A 15,353-nucleotide genomic window follows, 5' to 3' on the forward strand; every position below is an offset into this window, starting at 1 on the left:
ATAGAAGATGACCATTGCCATCGCAGGATATGAGCATGTTTAGATGGGAGGAGTGACAATGAAATGCTACCTAGCTTGGATAGAGTAAGGTGTATTTTAATCTGAAAGCCTGTTTTAGCGAGTGCTGCAAAAAAAAGCTTAAAAACTAAATTTCTTTCCTGCACCCGTAAACACATCAGTCTTGATGTAACCGTACCCCAGAGCATGAACTGTTTTAGTATTTTGTCATCGGTTTTGCTCTGAATGTAACCAAATTTAAAAAAAAAAAGAAAAACATCTCGTATCTGATAAGACTTGAAATTATCCAAATAAACTTTAAGCCTATAAGGAAAGTTGTTTATGTCACGGTCAGTGGGAGCTGACTGTGTGTTTGAGTGAATAGTAGGACCCAAATGCAGACACGGTAGGAGATGGAACTGAGTTCTAAACAAAAGGCGAGCCGTTTGTGAACACAAAAACAAAGCAAGAGCGAACAGGGCCAACCCTAACCTGAAACTAACCTGGGAAACCAGAGACATGGACATGAAACCGGACAGGTACGTGTGACTATGGAACTATGAAATAAACCGAACATGAACCTGATCAGTACGAAGAACTCTGAGACATGATGTCGCTAGACATGCAAACAAAGACTGAAAGAAAACACAGACTAAATACACACAGGGAGCGATCGGGGGAAGTGGAAACACATGGGGAAAACAGCTGACTAGAATGACATCATCAGTAACACTAAGCGTAGAACATAGAAACAAGACTTTCAAAGTAAAACAGGAACATAATGGGATGCAGACATGACACATGACAGGTTAAAGACACACGAACCAACAAGGGAGACTTAAACAGAGGAGTGATGACACAAAGGCATCGAATACACAAAGAACTAAAACTGAGCAACCTTGGAGCTTAAGATGACTAAATGAACTTAAACATAAACAATGAATATCGGAATACAGGGAAAATTCAAAACACTGGGTCACACGACTCAGGACAGTTTACTGTTGTCATAAATGAAGTGAGACATTATATTTATCTTTTAGATGTAAACCTGAAGAAGTCCAGTTTCTTTCCTTCCGAGCTCCTTGGACTTTTTATGGCTAGACGAGGTGACTGGAAGTAACACAGGTTTAGAAGCACTTTTACTTTTCAGTCCTGGAGGCACCATCCATCTTTTATATGCAGCCTATGCTTTGAAGGCAGTTTGAAATCTGTGCGATATTGATGGATTTCACAACTATTTATTAAAAAAAAAGAGGCAAAAGCAAGATTTGATTTCATGAAAATGAGGAGGATGATGACTTAAACCTTGTTACCATAGTTACATTTCAGTCCATGACTCTAAGGCACAGATATAGGCTTTTATATACTGTATTGCTGTGTTACATTTGACTTTTTACATCTACATCTTTCCAGTTTGCATATTTATTCCTCCTCCCTTACGTAATGCTTCATACCTAGTTAAGTTAAGTACTTGGACATTAGAAAGAGAACCTCATTCTGCAGCCTTGCCTCCCTCCTTTATTCTGGCACTTGTAAAGTGATAATGGCGTCAGTTAGAGTACACTTTATCTTGGCAGTGTGTCAGACAGGCCTGCACTGTCAAAACCTGTCAGCAGAAGCGGCGGTCACAGCCTCGAGCAGCTCCGTGTCCGTTCAAGCCTCGAAACGAGTTGACAGCAGCATTAGGGTGTGCAGTCACATGACTGCCAGGGAGGCCCTGGATCAAATGATAGCAGCTGTTTGGGCGTATCCTTCCTCCTGGCAGGCCTGATCTTACATTTCAGGGTATGATCTGGCCTGGTGCCCGTGCCCTCAGCATCTTCATTTAGTGTTTATTTAAGCTTCACCTGCAGCTATTCACATCGATAAGCACAGTGCACACAGTACTTATCTAGATGCATTTGTGAAAATGGAAAATGCACGAAGGCTTTTTGAATATTGAAAACTTGGCTTTGAATAGAATTGTATGTTTCTGAGTTTTTTTATAAATTGAAAAATTCAAATAATGTTATTCTCTATTACAGCCGCTGTAAACGACCTTCAGACCTCTCGTCTAACTAGGCGTTGCTGCCTGAGAGCTATTTCACGCAAGAGTGGGAAAAGTGCTCATGAAACTGGAAAAGTCCCTCTTCAGACTGCATCCCGTTTACAATCATATCAGCAAATTGATCAAGGGCGTTTAAACCACGTTTGAAGTAATGTGTTGATATTTCATCCATTGCAGTTGCGTAAACTATGAGAAAGAGTGTGTTTGCGGTCTGTCGGGTTTGTCCAAGCCCATTCCATTGAGCTGTGGTCTTCCCTCCAGCTTCCCAAAGCGTTGCAGTTTTGTGTAATAAACCCACACATTCTTCTGTCTCCTCCTCATCCTTCCTAAACTGAGCAGCTTTAGGTTCAGTAGGAGCCAGGGCGTTATTTTACAAGACGGATCTGGACACTGGATGTATACATCCAAGACAGTTGCAATGGAAATAGCTGTCTGCTTTGAGTTGTGTCTCAGTGTGGCGTTTACCACACGTCTGTCTTACTGTATATATAAAAAGGGAGAGTTCAAAGTGCAGTTCTGTTCTTTTTCAAGCCTTTTGGACACTCCCCGATCTTACTCTTATATATTATATCAGGAATTTACATAAAAAAGCAAGAAAATATATGTCAGAGTTGTTGTTTGTGTTGACAGATTTCAATAATGACACTCAGTAGATCCGTAGAACTAGACAAGAATACATTTCAGATGTTAAAGAGCTAAATATTTTTCTCATAAATCATAAATGCTGCTGCCAGAAGCATAGCAGCTGTATTTGGTGATGATACAGTATGTGATTGTTATGTTACAGTGACTGTGTAAAAGGTCATGGAACATTAAGCAGACTACTGAAAAAGAAAATATGTATTTGACCTTTGACTTTATCACTGGCGTAACATCCAAGTCCTTGGATGTTTTCACTGCTGTGCTTTTTAGACCATTTTCAGGCCGTAAATCAAAAGCGGATACATTTTTACATTTCTTTTCAGAATCAGAATCAGAATCAGAATACTTTATTGATCCCTGGGGGAAATTATTTTTTGTTACAGTGCTCCATTTTAAACCAACATTAAGACAAGACAGACAATACACTAACTAAGAATAGTACAATATATACATATATATACATACATACATACATACATACATACATACATACATATATACATATATATATATATATATATATATATATATATACATACATACATACATACATACATACATACATACATACATACATACATAAGTCACTTATAAATAAATATTTGGAAAAGAAACATGTGTAGCTGTAGCAGCAAACAGTGTGTTAAGTGGATGCGTTGTACAGGGAGATGGCCACAGGCAGGAATGATTTCCTGTGTCGTTCAGTGGTGCTTTTCGGTAATCTCAGTCTCTCACTGAACGAGCTCCTGTGACTGACCAACATGTCATGGAGTGGGTGGGAGGTGTTATCCAACATTGTCTTTATCTTGGACAGCATCCGCCTCTCCGACACCACCTTGAGGGAGTCCAGCTCCATCCCCACAACATTGCTGGCCTTACGGATCAGTTTATTAAGTCTGTTGGCATCTGCGACCCTCAGCCTGCTCCCCCAGCATGCAACAGCATAGAGGATCGCACTGGCCACAACAGACTCATAGAAAATCCTCAGCATTTTCTGGCAGATGTTGAAGGACCTCAGTCGCCTCAAAAAATAGAGACGACTCTGGCCCTTCCTGTAAAGTGCTGTGGTGTTTTTAGCCCAGTCCAGTTTATTGTCAATGTGTACTCCAAGGTATTTATAGTCCTCCACAATGTCAACACTGACCCCCTGGATTGAAACAGGGGTCAAGTGTTTCCTGGTCTTCCTGAAGTCCACGATCAGTTCCTTGGTCTTTGCCACGTTGAGCTGCAGATGATTCTGCTCACACCACGTGACAAAGGAGTCGACCACAGCCCGGTACTCTGTCTCATCATCCCTGCTGATGCATCCAACCACCACAGAGTCATCAGAAAACTTCTGAAGATGGCATGTCTCTGTGCAGTGGCTGAAGTCTGTGGTGTAGAGGGTGAAGAGGAAGGGGGAGAGGACAGTCCCCTGTGGTGCCCCTGTGTTGCTGATCACCTTGTCAGACACACACTGTGGGAGACGTACATATTGTGGTCTTCCTGTCAGGTAATCAACAATCCAGGACACCAGAGAAGCATCCACCTGCATCGCTGCTAACTTATCACCCAGGAGGGTCGGCCTGATGGTGTTGAAAGCACTGGAAAAGTCAAAAAACATGACCCTCACAGTGCTCGCCGGCTGGTCCAGATGGGTGTAGACACGATTGAGCAGGTAGATGATGGCGTCCTCTGTTCCGAGACGAGGCTGATAAGCGAACTGAAGGGGATCCAGGTGTGGTCTTACTATGGGTCGCAGCTTTTTTTTCGGGTCATATGTGCAGATCGAAACACGGTAATTGCACTCGGGTGCAAAACAATCACACCAAGACCCTTTGCAGGAGATGGCTTCAGTTGTACTTCTGTCATTTTAATGTGCAGCACTGCTCAGTTCTGTTGTTTTAAAGTGCTAGATGAATCAGTTTGAAGTGTGAGCTGCAGTAAACGCCTTCCCGTAGTCAGGTATTGTTTGAACACCACAGACGTTCACCCTGGATTTACTTTTTTTCTTCTGCAATAAGCAGACAAAATCTTCTCACATGGTTTGTTGTGCCGCAGTAAGTGAAGCGAGAGCTGCGAAAAGATCCGTAGCATGATGACTGGGTGCGAAGATATCTGATTTTCACATCACATTATATCACACATCAAATTATTGTGGTCAAAATAATGTACAATAACTATGTTATTGTAGTATCTATGAAACAATTATAGCAGTAATGGTAACAAATGACTTTGCTTCTGTCTTTGTTGAGTCCTGAGAGCTTGGTGGTCAGACGCAAACGAGATGCAGAGGCAGACAGAAAGAACAGTTACACACTATGATATTATCATATATGCATCGTTGACACTGTATTGATCATTTTGAATTATACGGTTGTTGTGAAACCCCACTGTTTTGTTTTTTTACAGCTCACAAGTCCATCCTTCCCTGTGGTTGTGAAGATGGGCCACGCCCACGCCGGCATGGGAAAGGTGAGTCTCCTTTACGATTTGAATAATGCTGTTTACTAATGTTATCAACCCTTTACAAAAGAAACCTAATTAGTTGGATGACCTATATTTGTGTCTAAGAATAATTCAGAGGGAATAATCAGAGATTTCAATCTAATCCACCCGTTTTAGGGCGGAGCCTTTAGTTATGAAACCTGAGGCAAGGCTCTCCCTTCTTTTCCCTCTCCATCCTCCTCTGTCAGGCTTCATGCAGTCACCCAAATGAGCAAATAAAAGATGTAAACTGGTCCGTATCTGTTTAAAGCACTATCAAAATTAAATTCTGGCTGCTCCCAGACATCAAAATCATTTTGACCTGCTGTCACCTGGATCTGGAACAAAAACCAAAGCCCATTTCAACCTGAAGAGGAAAATAAGATATTTTTTAACAAACTTAATAAAGTACATCAGCTCCTCGGCTCGTGTTATCCCAGCAGACAAGCGGATCAGGAGGTTAAAATCAGCTGATAAGCTAGGCTACATCAGCTAACATTTTTGACTATATTTAGACAACAAATATAAACAAGCTGACACTTTATATGTTACAGCAATCAGTCCCCACATTATCCAAACAGTCTGAACTTTTGCTATATTTCAGTTAAAGTGTGTTTTAAATCTGCATCACTGATTTGTGTTATTAAATTACCTCTTCATCTTCTTTCTGCTGCAGCAGCAGCGAAGGCCTCTGTGTGAGCGCACTGTAACATCATGACATCAACAACACTGGAGTTAAACCTGTACTGTTGTTAAAATAGACAAGTTAGGAAAATATACCATTTGAAGAAAATAATACTAAAATACGCTGTTTTTAAAAGGGTCTAAAATCGCCTATGAGATGAAATTTAAATTAAATATAATATCCATGTCTTTTTTTAAAATTTCACACACAAGCTGCTCATAGCTCAGATTTTCTCTTTTATCAGGTCAGACTCTCTCTCTCACACACACACACACACACACACACACACACACACACACATACAAGTTGTCTTTATTCCATATATGCAAATTAAACATGATACTATCTGGACAGCTTCGGTTGGTCTGAGGTTCAGACAGGAGGTCTGAAGCCTAAACTGCTGTCTGTTCTAGTTTTTGCAGACATCTCTGTAAGGGTTCAAATCGGCCACAGTAGCCAAATTGCTCTTACAGTAAAGTTGTAAAGTCAGTAATGTGTTCCTGGGGTCAAACTAAGTTGATATCTAAGTGTTAACCTGGTGGACAAACAGTTTTAGTGCTTTGTTACACAATAGCCTGACTAACAGTTTCCAACCATTTACCGTGATTGCTGCATAGAAATAACTGGACTGATGCTAATCATCTCTGTTAAATACATAATGAGAAATGAACTGTGGATATTTTGCGTATGTGATTTATTTATTTCAAGACATGGAGTCACACTCTTGACACAATGACATAATTCACACATTTAGCCTCTCCCCTTTCTCCCGTATTTAAATATACAAGGAGCGACACTTTCTTTATGTCTTTTTCCCTCGTCTGTGGGCTTGGTTTCCTGTTCAGAAGCCAGACATGCTATAGAATTTCCCATGAGCCTCATGGGGAACTTGGAAAGTCCTTTCAGACTAAGATCTTGCTTTGCCCCACAGACCTCACAGAACTCAGAGAATGAATATTTAGGTCACTACAATTTTATTTGCTTTTGAGAGAAAAACCCTTCAAGGTGGAGCAAAGAAATTGAATGTGCCAGTAAGTCTCATATATTGATTATAAATAATACTAAAGTAGAACTTAACCACATTACAAGTAGTACTCTACACCGAATTTCCCGGAGGAACCCACCCGAGGAATAATAAAGTTTTATCTAATCTATTCTAATCTAAGTCGTAACCTCTTAGGCTGAGTGCTAGAAAATTGCAGTTCACTGAATGCCCACCTGAGGGCTCTGAAAGCGAGTCCCTTGTTAAAATACCTAATTACATCCAGATGTTTAAAAAAAATGGCTGAGGTAGTGGCAAGATTTTAGCTAATGGACATTACAGCTTTAACTGACAGCTGATCACTGCTAGGCATCACCTCTGCTAATTTAGAGTTAGTGAACTGGACCTCACAACCACTTATTCTAAGAGAAATTCTCATGTTTTATTAGTTAAAGAGCAAATACCGCTGTATGTGTGTGTGTTGCTCTGTTGCATACATACAGTTTATTAATGCATTTTGCCAAGCCTTGCTAGCATTAGTTGAAAACTGACCACTTAACTTTCTTATTCAAATATGGCCAAGTCTGCCTCCACGAAAGCAACATAGCGGCAACCAAAAGTTCAATTTAAGGCTTTAGAAAGTGAAATGAGAAACGAGTGGTGACATCATGTCGGTGACATCCATCTTTTATGTACAGTTTATGGTTGGGACTCTTAAACCCGTAAATGGAAAGCCTTTATAGCTTACTGTAGGTCAACATTTACACATTTTGCTGCTATTTTGTTTCTTTTTTTGCTAGTTTCTCAAACATATTATGCATATGCTGTATAATATATAATTGCTGAGGTTGTTCACCTTATGACCTTTCGGTAACTGATTTCAGACATTTACTGGAATTTAATGGCGATTTTGTTCATTAGCTAACAGTAGAAAATCTACAGCTCAAAGTAATATTGCCATATTTTGTTTTGTTGGGTTGTCATAGGCTGTCTCCATTAATGAAACACACATTAATGACATCAGCTAAGGACAAGTCATGTTGATATTACTGTGGTATTGTTACCTGTAACTAATAGCAGTGTTTGTATATGTTTATCTGATTACAGTTTACATATTAAAATATAATTACACACTTTGCCTTTTTCATTTGACAAACAGCAGTAGAGAGTGAGCCTTTCTACTCAGCTTTCCCATTACGCTATTAGAGCAGCAGGCCTCTGTAATGGAGGTGGTATGTCATGTTATCTGGACACTAACCACCAGTTTCACCACCAGGCACAGCTCTTCATTTCTGTGCCAGTGCTTCACCTTTTCCGGCTTACCTTCTGTTTCTGTCTGCATCATTGCAGTTTGTTTGTTGACTCAGAGGAATTGCGTAAGTCTCTGGACAGGTTTGTGTGCCTACCGCTCACAACTGGACCAGTTCCTTGTGGTCAGCTTCTGCTTTTGCTACCATGACGTACTCTTTCAGTCACATTGCTGTAGTCAGTGGATTTTGTTATTTTAGCTTCTGGTCTTTTCGTGTTTCTATAAGAAACACTGACTGTATTATTTGATGACATGCGCCTTTAGTGTTTTTACAGTTTTTCACAGTTGCAGTTCTGAAATCTGTGAACACAAAACCCAGTTTTTCAATCTGAGTGTCGTGAGCACGAAGTTTCTTTATGTTGGGTTGTCCTGTTTACCAAGGACATGATCTTTCACAGCTGCTTGTATTTTATCTGAAATGCACTGTTGGTCTTCCTCTTCTTGCCTTCTGCCGCCTTTCCATCTTCCTCATCCACCAACTCCCCCCCACACATTTCCTCTTGTGCATCTCAGCTTGTTACTATCTGTTTTGTGGTATCGGTCTTCAACTCACCATGGTGCCTGTGCGCCCTGACGTGGCATACACTCGTCTGATCACTTCATTAGCAAGTGTGAAAAATGGTTCATTGTTATGTGTAAGCACTGAAATCTGCCACCTGTGCTTACCCTTGCGCAACACAAGTACGTCACAGTGAGAACTGAATGAATGTGAGTGTATCTAAAGTATTGGAAAAAGGGTAAAATAATATCTGCAAATGATGTCCTAAAAGAATGTACGTTCAGTACGTTCAGCATGTTGGTTCTCATGGCAAAGAGTGGAATTTGGTGTTTTAGCAATTTAGGGAAACTCTAACACAAACCAGGAGAAAGCTTAGTAAATAAAATACAAGCTATTTAGTGAATTCTTTAAAAAAAAAAAAAAAAAAACAACACACACATACTATGCATATTTTCCTTTATATACGAAGCACTGAATTTATTACCTTGTGTGGTGGGGCGTGGTCTGCGGTGCCGCGCGGACGCACCTGCACGGCATCCGCAATCACGCCCGCCGTGTCAAAACACGGGGACTCAGTGGTTGGTGTGCGGTTGTGGTGGTGTGATGCAAATGTTAAATAAAGATGGCTCAAAACATGGCTCTGTGGTCCCGTCGTGCCTTAATTCCACCACACCTACAAAGCACATTCTCTAGGTTTTCCTATGAAGCCTCACTTGCCCTGGTTTGACTGGATTCTAATGACAGCGAATGTTAATCTGAGCAGACACAGTTAGTATAATGTTACTGCATTTGATTGGGTTTTTTATGTAATTTGGTTGTGCTGTGTTTACATAACACAGCACAACATATGTGACATGCTAACACATAGCATGTCACATATGAAGTAAAACTTACAAGTCAATGTCTAAAGTTTGCTAACACTAGCTAGCAGTAGGCGCTATAAGCTACCACTATGGTGGAAAACTAAAGAAATGAGCAAAAGATGGATTCAATGTTTTGCTTGAGAGAGGAAGAAGAGTTACTTTCTGTTAAAAAATGTCTGTATTGGATCTTAATCGGTAAGGTGTCTTTTCAGGTTTTACAGTGACGTGACAGCTAACCATGTGATATTAACTTGTCTGGCATTATGAACATATGATGCTGACGGGTCACGTGAAAAACGGTTTATGATGGGGCTGTCAATGTTAACGCATTAATGCGCATTAATCCATCGTCATGAGCAACGCAGTTAACATTTTTATTGAAATTAACCCATCTGGAGCGCAGACTGACTCAAAATCCCTGAAATGTCACTGTCAGGGCATTTCGGGCAGTTTGTACAAACTTTGTCCATTCTGTGCTCCAGATGGGTTAATTGCATTAACAATGTTAATCGTGACAACGGATTCACGAGCGTTAATGCATAAACGTTGACAGCCCTAGTTTATGACAGTCGCGAGGTGAAATTGGTCGGGAGACAGTTTCTAGCTACAACACCGCAAACCGGAATGGAGACCAACTTTGAAGGAGAATGTTCTTTGTTTCCAGTTTGTGTCACAGCTTCACAAGTTTGGCAAGTTAGTCAGTTAGCAAACGTTTGCAGACATGTCTGTGTCTTCCTTGCAAACTACAGGCGACTACAGCGGTCTGCTAGTGACCAAAGTGGTTTAAAAAAAAAGTTTTTTGGTGCAGCACTCGCTTTGTGACCAGTTTCACCTAGCAACAGCAAGCAACCTCCAAGAACCCCCAACCACTCAGGGAATAGACATTTTTAACACCGAAAACAATAGTCTTTTCTAATTAGCTATTCATGACTATAAACACAGTTTAACTCAACCATGTCTAGTCTTAAAGATGTTCATTCTTTTAATACAGTACACCCACTAATAACAAGCACAAGCATCCTGTACGTGTATTTTAGCGAAGGTCTTGGAATAAAATGTGCTTAAAGCTAACAGAGAAGCTAACATCACACAGTTAAAATCCATAATTTCCTTAATGACCAGCAAGCGGTAGAAGTGTTTCAAACTAGGCATTAGTTGTGTTGCTGTTTTCTAAAATCTGATATGGATCCCAAGGATATTTTGTAAGAAAATACAGTCATGTTTTTTTAAATCTGTTGGCTTATTTGAAGCTATTTCATAGTCTGCCTTGTAAGCTCATTTTAGAAAGTCACTGATTTAGCGTCAGCGACATATGTGGGTTTTGACAAGCACGCTCATTATGTAATTACCCATCAAAGTGACAACACTGTTTATGTGACCACATTCACCATCAAAGCTGCCCACCCGTCTTTAAAAAATTAAAATTTACTTTTATTGTTCTGGTGTCATTGGTGTCACTCTTTTCGGATTTTCCTTATTTCTTTTCCTATTGACGTTTTTTTGTGTTCATTTTCTGAAGGTGGGTTGCATCATTTGAAAACAAAACAAAATCTCCTTGGGATTCCTTTGTTCCACCCAGACAACTTGTCCTTAGTTTTTACTAGTTTGGGGGATTTGAAAGGGCATTAAAGTAAAACTCTTATAAACACACAATTAAACTGTTGCTTAAGACCTCACAAATTGTTGCATGTAGACACAAGTGTCTTGTGCCTTGCCTTTCCATAACCTCTTTTATCTCTCTTTGAAGCACATTACAAAGAAATAGGAGTGTGGGCTAACCCATCAGTGCCATAGCAACAAACTGAACCATTTCGACACTATGTATGACTGTGTTGGCTGTTTTTTTTTTTAAACTAAAATTGACCATAAATTGAGGTAACCCTGTCGATGTATATAAAGGGACTTCTTGACTAATGGATATGCAACTGTTTAGTCCACAGAATCATCTAAAGTGTTCTATATATTACCATTTGCAGAAAACTTAGTGCCCCAGTGTAAACACAGAAACAGACTTTGTTTATGGTACATACCATTTCAGTATGGAAAATGGTTGCCTTTAGATGTGCTATTTGAAGAACAGAAAAACAGAAGACGAAACCCCCGAGGAAACATCAACCTCCTGTTTTCCTTATCTGGTTTGTGTTTTATCATGACGGAAGTGCAATGTTCCCATTGCTTCCTCCGTGATGGTGCTAGTGAGAGGGATGGTGATGAGTGAGTGGATGCTCTGCACTGACTCGTTTGGTGCCTGAGACAAGAAAACTCGTAGCCGCACAATAACGTTGGCGATTGATGTGACTGTCTCTTAGGATGCCCAGTTTCCCATTGGAAGCACACCTCATTAATCTTTGTATCAACATAAATTACAATAATAATACCACTCAACAAGAAACATCAGAGTAAGTCTTCTAAAAATATATGAGAGCCTTAGTTTCCTACAAATGGCCCTCAGTGTTAATTGTCACTGGAGGAAAATATTTGTTTCCTCTGTATTTTACGCCGTCACACCTCATTGTTACCTAATAATCTCACGGTGAAATTGAAAAATTGCTTTGAATTATATGATATAAACATGTTGTGTGTCGATAGGCTCCCATTGCATCATTTCCCTCTTAGTCTGCGTCTGCAGTCTACTGTTTAATAACTGGGAAAGAGGTGATGTAGTTTCAAAGCCGCCCCCGGCAATGTTTCCATACGTGGACCCCTCATTATCCAGCTTGTGTACAAGTGTGAAATTCCTGTGGGATTTTAAAGCAGCCGCTGCCAGTTTCAGCAGCGTCCTTTGTAATTAGCTGCCCGCTAACAAGTGGCGTCTCTCCTGCAGATTAAAGTCGAAAACCAACAGGACTTCCAGGACATCACCAGCGTGGTGGCTCTGGCAGGGACGTACGCCACCACCGAGCCGTACATCCAGTCCAAGTACGATATCAGGATCCAGAAGATCGGCAGCAACTACAAAGCTTACATGTAAGGTGTTTTTTATTGGCTTGCTGCAACCAACTTCTGGTGGCTGTTGGTGGCATTGCAGGTGAATTTGAAAGCAAACATTTTAAGCGTTTTAGTAGGTTAATGGTAGCAAGGCATGTGGAGCCAGTGGGAAATGAACTCTTATAAAGCATCATCTGGAAAATAAACAGTTTCACCAATAATGGCAAATTATATGTTAAAGTAGCACTTTTCTTGGATTCCAGGCAGTTTTCAGCATTAATGCCTTGATTTTCATGGCCTCGTGCCCCAGCTCCACCCATCTGGAAGCCATAGACATTCCTGTCAGCCAAGCATATTACAACAAAGAATTTGTGCTCAACCTTTTAGCTTTCAAGACTGTATCTGAACAATTGCTCAACCGAAATCGGAGAGGGGGGGCAAAGTAGCCAAGGCTTATCTCATCGTATTTTTTTCCCTGCCCTCACCATTAAACCGTGTCTTTGATTGGCTTTCACACAAACATTATCTAGGTGTGGATTAAAATGGCCATCCTTGATGAACTGATGATAGCTTCCCCCTTGAGAGGGAAAAGCAAAAGTTGGGAGCGATTAACTGTTGCTGGAGCATTTTAGCTTGTTTTTTGCAGAAATATGAATTCATTTCCTGGTGCCCCCCCTTCAGGAGAACATCCATTTCTGGTAACTGGAAGGCCAACACAGGTTCTGCCATGTTGGAACAGATCGCAATGACTGACAGGTGAGCTGGTTCAGAGATTCTCTTGGAAAAATGCAGATCTGTTAAGTACACTGAATCATTCAGACATCTGTGTTCAATTGAATACACTGGCACTACTTTTAAGCATGAATCTGATTATCTCATTGTCCAAAAGTCTTGGAAGCCTTTACTGACATTTATAGCTGTTAAGTCCATTCTTCCTTTAATGATATCTGTAGTGATTATTGGGTTTTAAACAGTCAGCTGTTTGCGTCCCTGTGCTTCAGATATCGTATGTGGATAGACTCCTGCGCTGAGATGTTTGGGGGCCTAGACATCTGCGCTGTGAAGGCCGTGCATGGAAAAGACGGGAACGACTACATTATCGAGGTCAGTGTGTTTTCATCTACAGCTCCAAGGAGAGTTTCAGGAAACAGGGGCTGAAACTTGCTCTTTCATTGCATTATAGTGTATTTTAGATAAATAAGATCTGTCATCATGTTTCAGGACATTTGCAAACATAACGGTTAACCAGCAGTTAGATCGCTTCTCAGCAGCATCACAGGGCTAAAGCACTTTGTGTAACCGTTACCTTGGATTCATTCTCTTTCCCTGCTGATAATACTTTTCATATCATGGGTGAAAGTCAATCGGGAAGGGTGTAACCACACTTGCTGGCACATGATCTTCACAGCCTTGAAAGAACGATTAGTCTGCAGACCAAACATGGGCAGCTGAATGAAAACAACATCAGGAGTCAGCGGTTGACTCACTTCATCTTCTAATCCAGTCTGTTTGTTTGAGTCTGCTGGTAAAGTTTGGCAGTGGAAGTGTAGCTTGCAGTTTGTAGACAAATAAAACTGTCATGGCGTGACTTGACGCAACCAGTTTGGTTGGAGGTTTGGGCTTTCAATGTGATGAGCGTGGCAGTAACAGTGCCTGGGACGGGGTTTCCACTGGGGCCACTAGAGGTTCACTGTTCAGTATCTCTATATACAGCATTTAACATATGTTACACATAAGCATGGTTTAAAGGTGCAGTCTGTGGGGCTTTTAGGTCATTTAAGAGGGGCCAAAAAAAGAAGGTGGAACTCATAAATATACATCGCTTAGTGTGTAATTGTCTGAATGCAGGTGCCTCATGTGTTCAGGTCCTGTCTGAAAATTTCAGAACATATCTTTACTTGTTCAGATTCATGAGACTCACCTTGATCATCTGGGTTTTTGAAGTGCACTCAAGCACTTTATCCTATTTAAGATTTATACTATTTAACATTCACATGCCAATAGATGCATCAGAGAGCAACCTGGGGGTCGTATCATGCCTGCACCCTGCAGACAGTATCATGCATGCAGACTGGAACAGCCAGGGATGGAAAATACAATCTGACATGGCAAAGGTTAGCATAGCAACACATCTATGTTGCTATCATTGTCTGTTAGATTAGTTGGATAAATTATTGTTGGTCATTCACATAACATTCTTACGTACTTTTTTTTCCCAATAATGACATGAGAAATATAATTCATTTATTTGGAATATGTGTTATGGGGCTTTATGGGTCAACTCACTTTATTTATCGCTATTAAATAAAGAAAATCATTTAATAGTTACGCACACACGCCATCTCCAGCAGCCTCACAGGTCTCACAGCCCCAACAGAAGGAATAACTTGCACATATATGTTACTATGATGAGCTTCCCTGGAACTCACACTTTCTGTATGTCTTACTTTTGTTCCACTCCAATAATTTGTTGTAATGCTTATTGATTCTAATCAAGGTTGTCAGTTTATTTATTTCTCTTTTTTAATTTGATTTCTGTCCTTTTTAAAAAATATCTGTTTATCTAAAATCGTAAATACCTTACCCAGAAATGCACATTTTCCTTTAACAATTATTCCCAGGGGCGAAGCAAGAGACAAATAGTTGTGTGCAATCAGTTTTGTTTTTAGAGCAGCTTCCTATGCCTTCAAGTCTGAGGAAATGAGCCAGTCTGGACATCTGAAATGCCCAAACTTAGGATCAGAACATGACATCACTCTGGTGACTATCTGTGTGCTGGGAGAGAGCGGTTGTGAGAAAGCAAAAAAGACCTCAAACTATCCCAGGAAGTATCTATCAGCTCCCCAGGGGCGTGTAGTCTCAGTACTAGGCTGCTACGACAGAGAAACCCACGACACAGTCAAGTAGCAATGTTTCCTGACAAGCATTACTTCCT

At 40.5% G+C, this 15,353-nt stretch overlaps 1 protein-coding gene across 3 annotated transcripts in view; it reads left to right on the forward strand.

The window, feature by feature from the left end:
• Nucleotides 1-15,353, forward strand: part of syn3 (synapsin III) — a 130,383-nt gene that overhangs the window by 102,601 nt on the left and 12,429 nt on the right. For all 3 annotated transcript variants that reach the window (XM_086268905.1, XM_086268904.1, XM_086268903.1), the window contains 4 exons: nucleotides 5,078-5,140; nucleotides 12,315-12,457; nucleotides 13,100-13,174; nucleotides 13,420-13,522. In XM_086268905.1, coding sequence (XP_086125031.1) covers nucleotides 5,078-5,140; nucleotides 12,315-12,457; nucleotides 13,100-13,174; nucleotides 13,420-13,522 — 384 coding nt within the window. The remainder of the gene's footprint in view (nucleotides 1-5,077; nucleotides 5,141-12,314; nucleotides 12,458-13,099; nucleotides 13,175-13,419; nucleotides 13,523-15,353) is intronic.

The sequence above is a fragment of the Aulonocara sp. 'chitande type north' Nkhata Bay genome, linkage group LG17 (assembly GCF_057382095.1).
Source record: "Aulonocara sp. 'chitande type north' Nkhata Bay isolate Kocher_YH1m ecotype deep benthic linkage group LG17, A_spYH_male_GT1.1, whole genome shotgun sequence".
Classification (NCBI taxonomy): domain Eukaryota; kingdom Metazoa; phylum Chordata; class Actinopteri; order Cichliformes; family Cichlidae; genus Aulonocara; species Aulonocara sp. 'chitande type north' Nkhata Bay.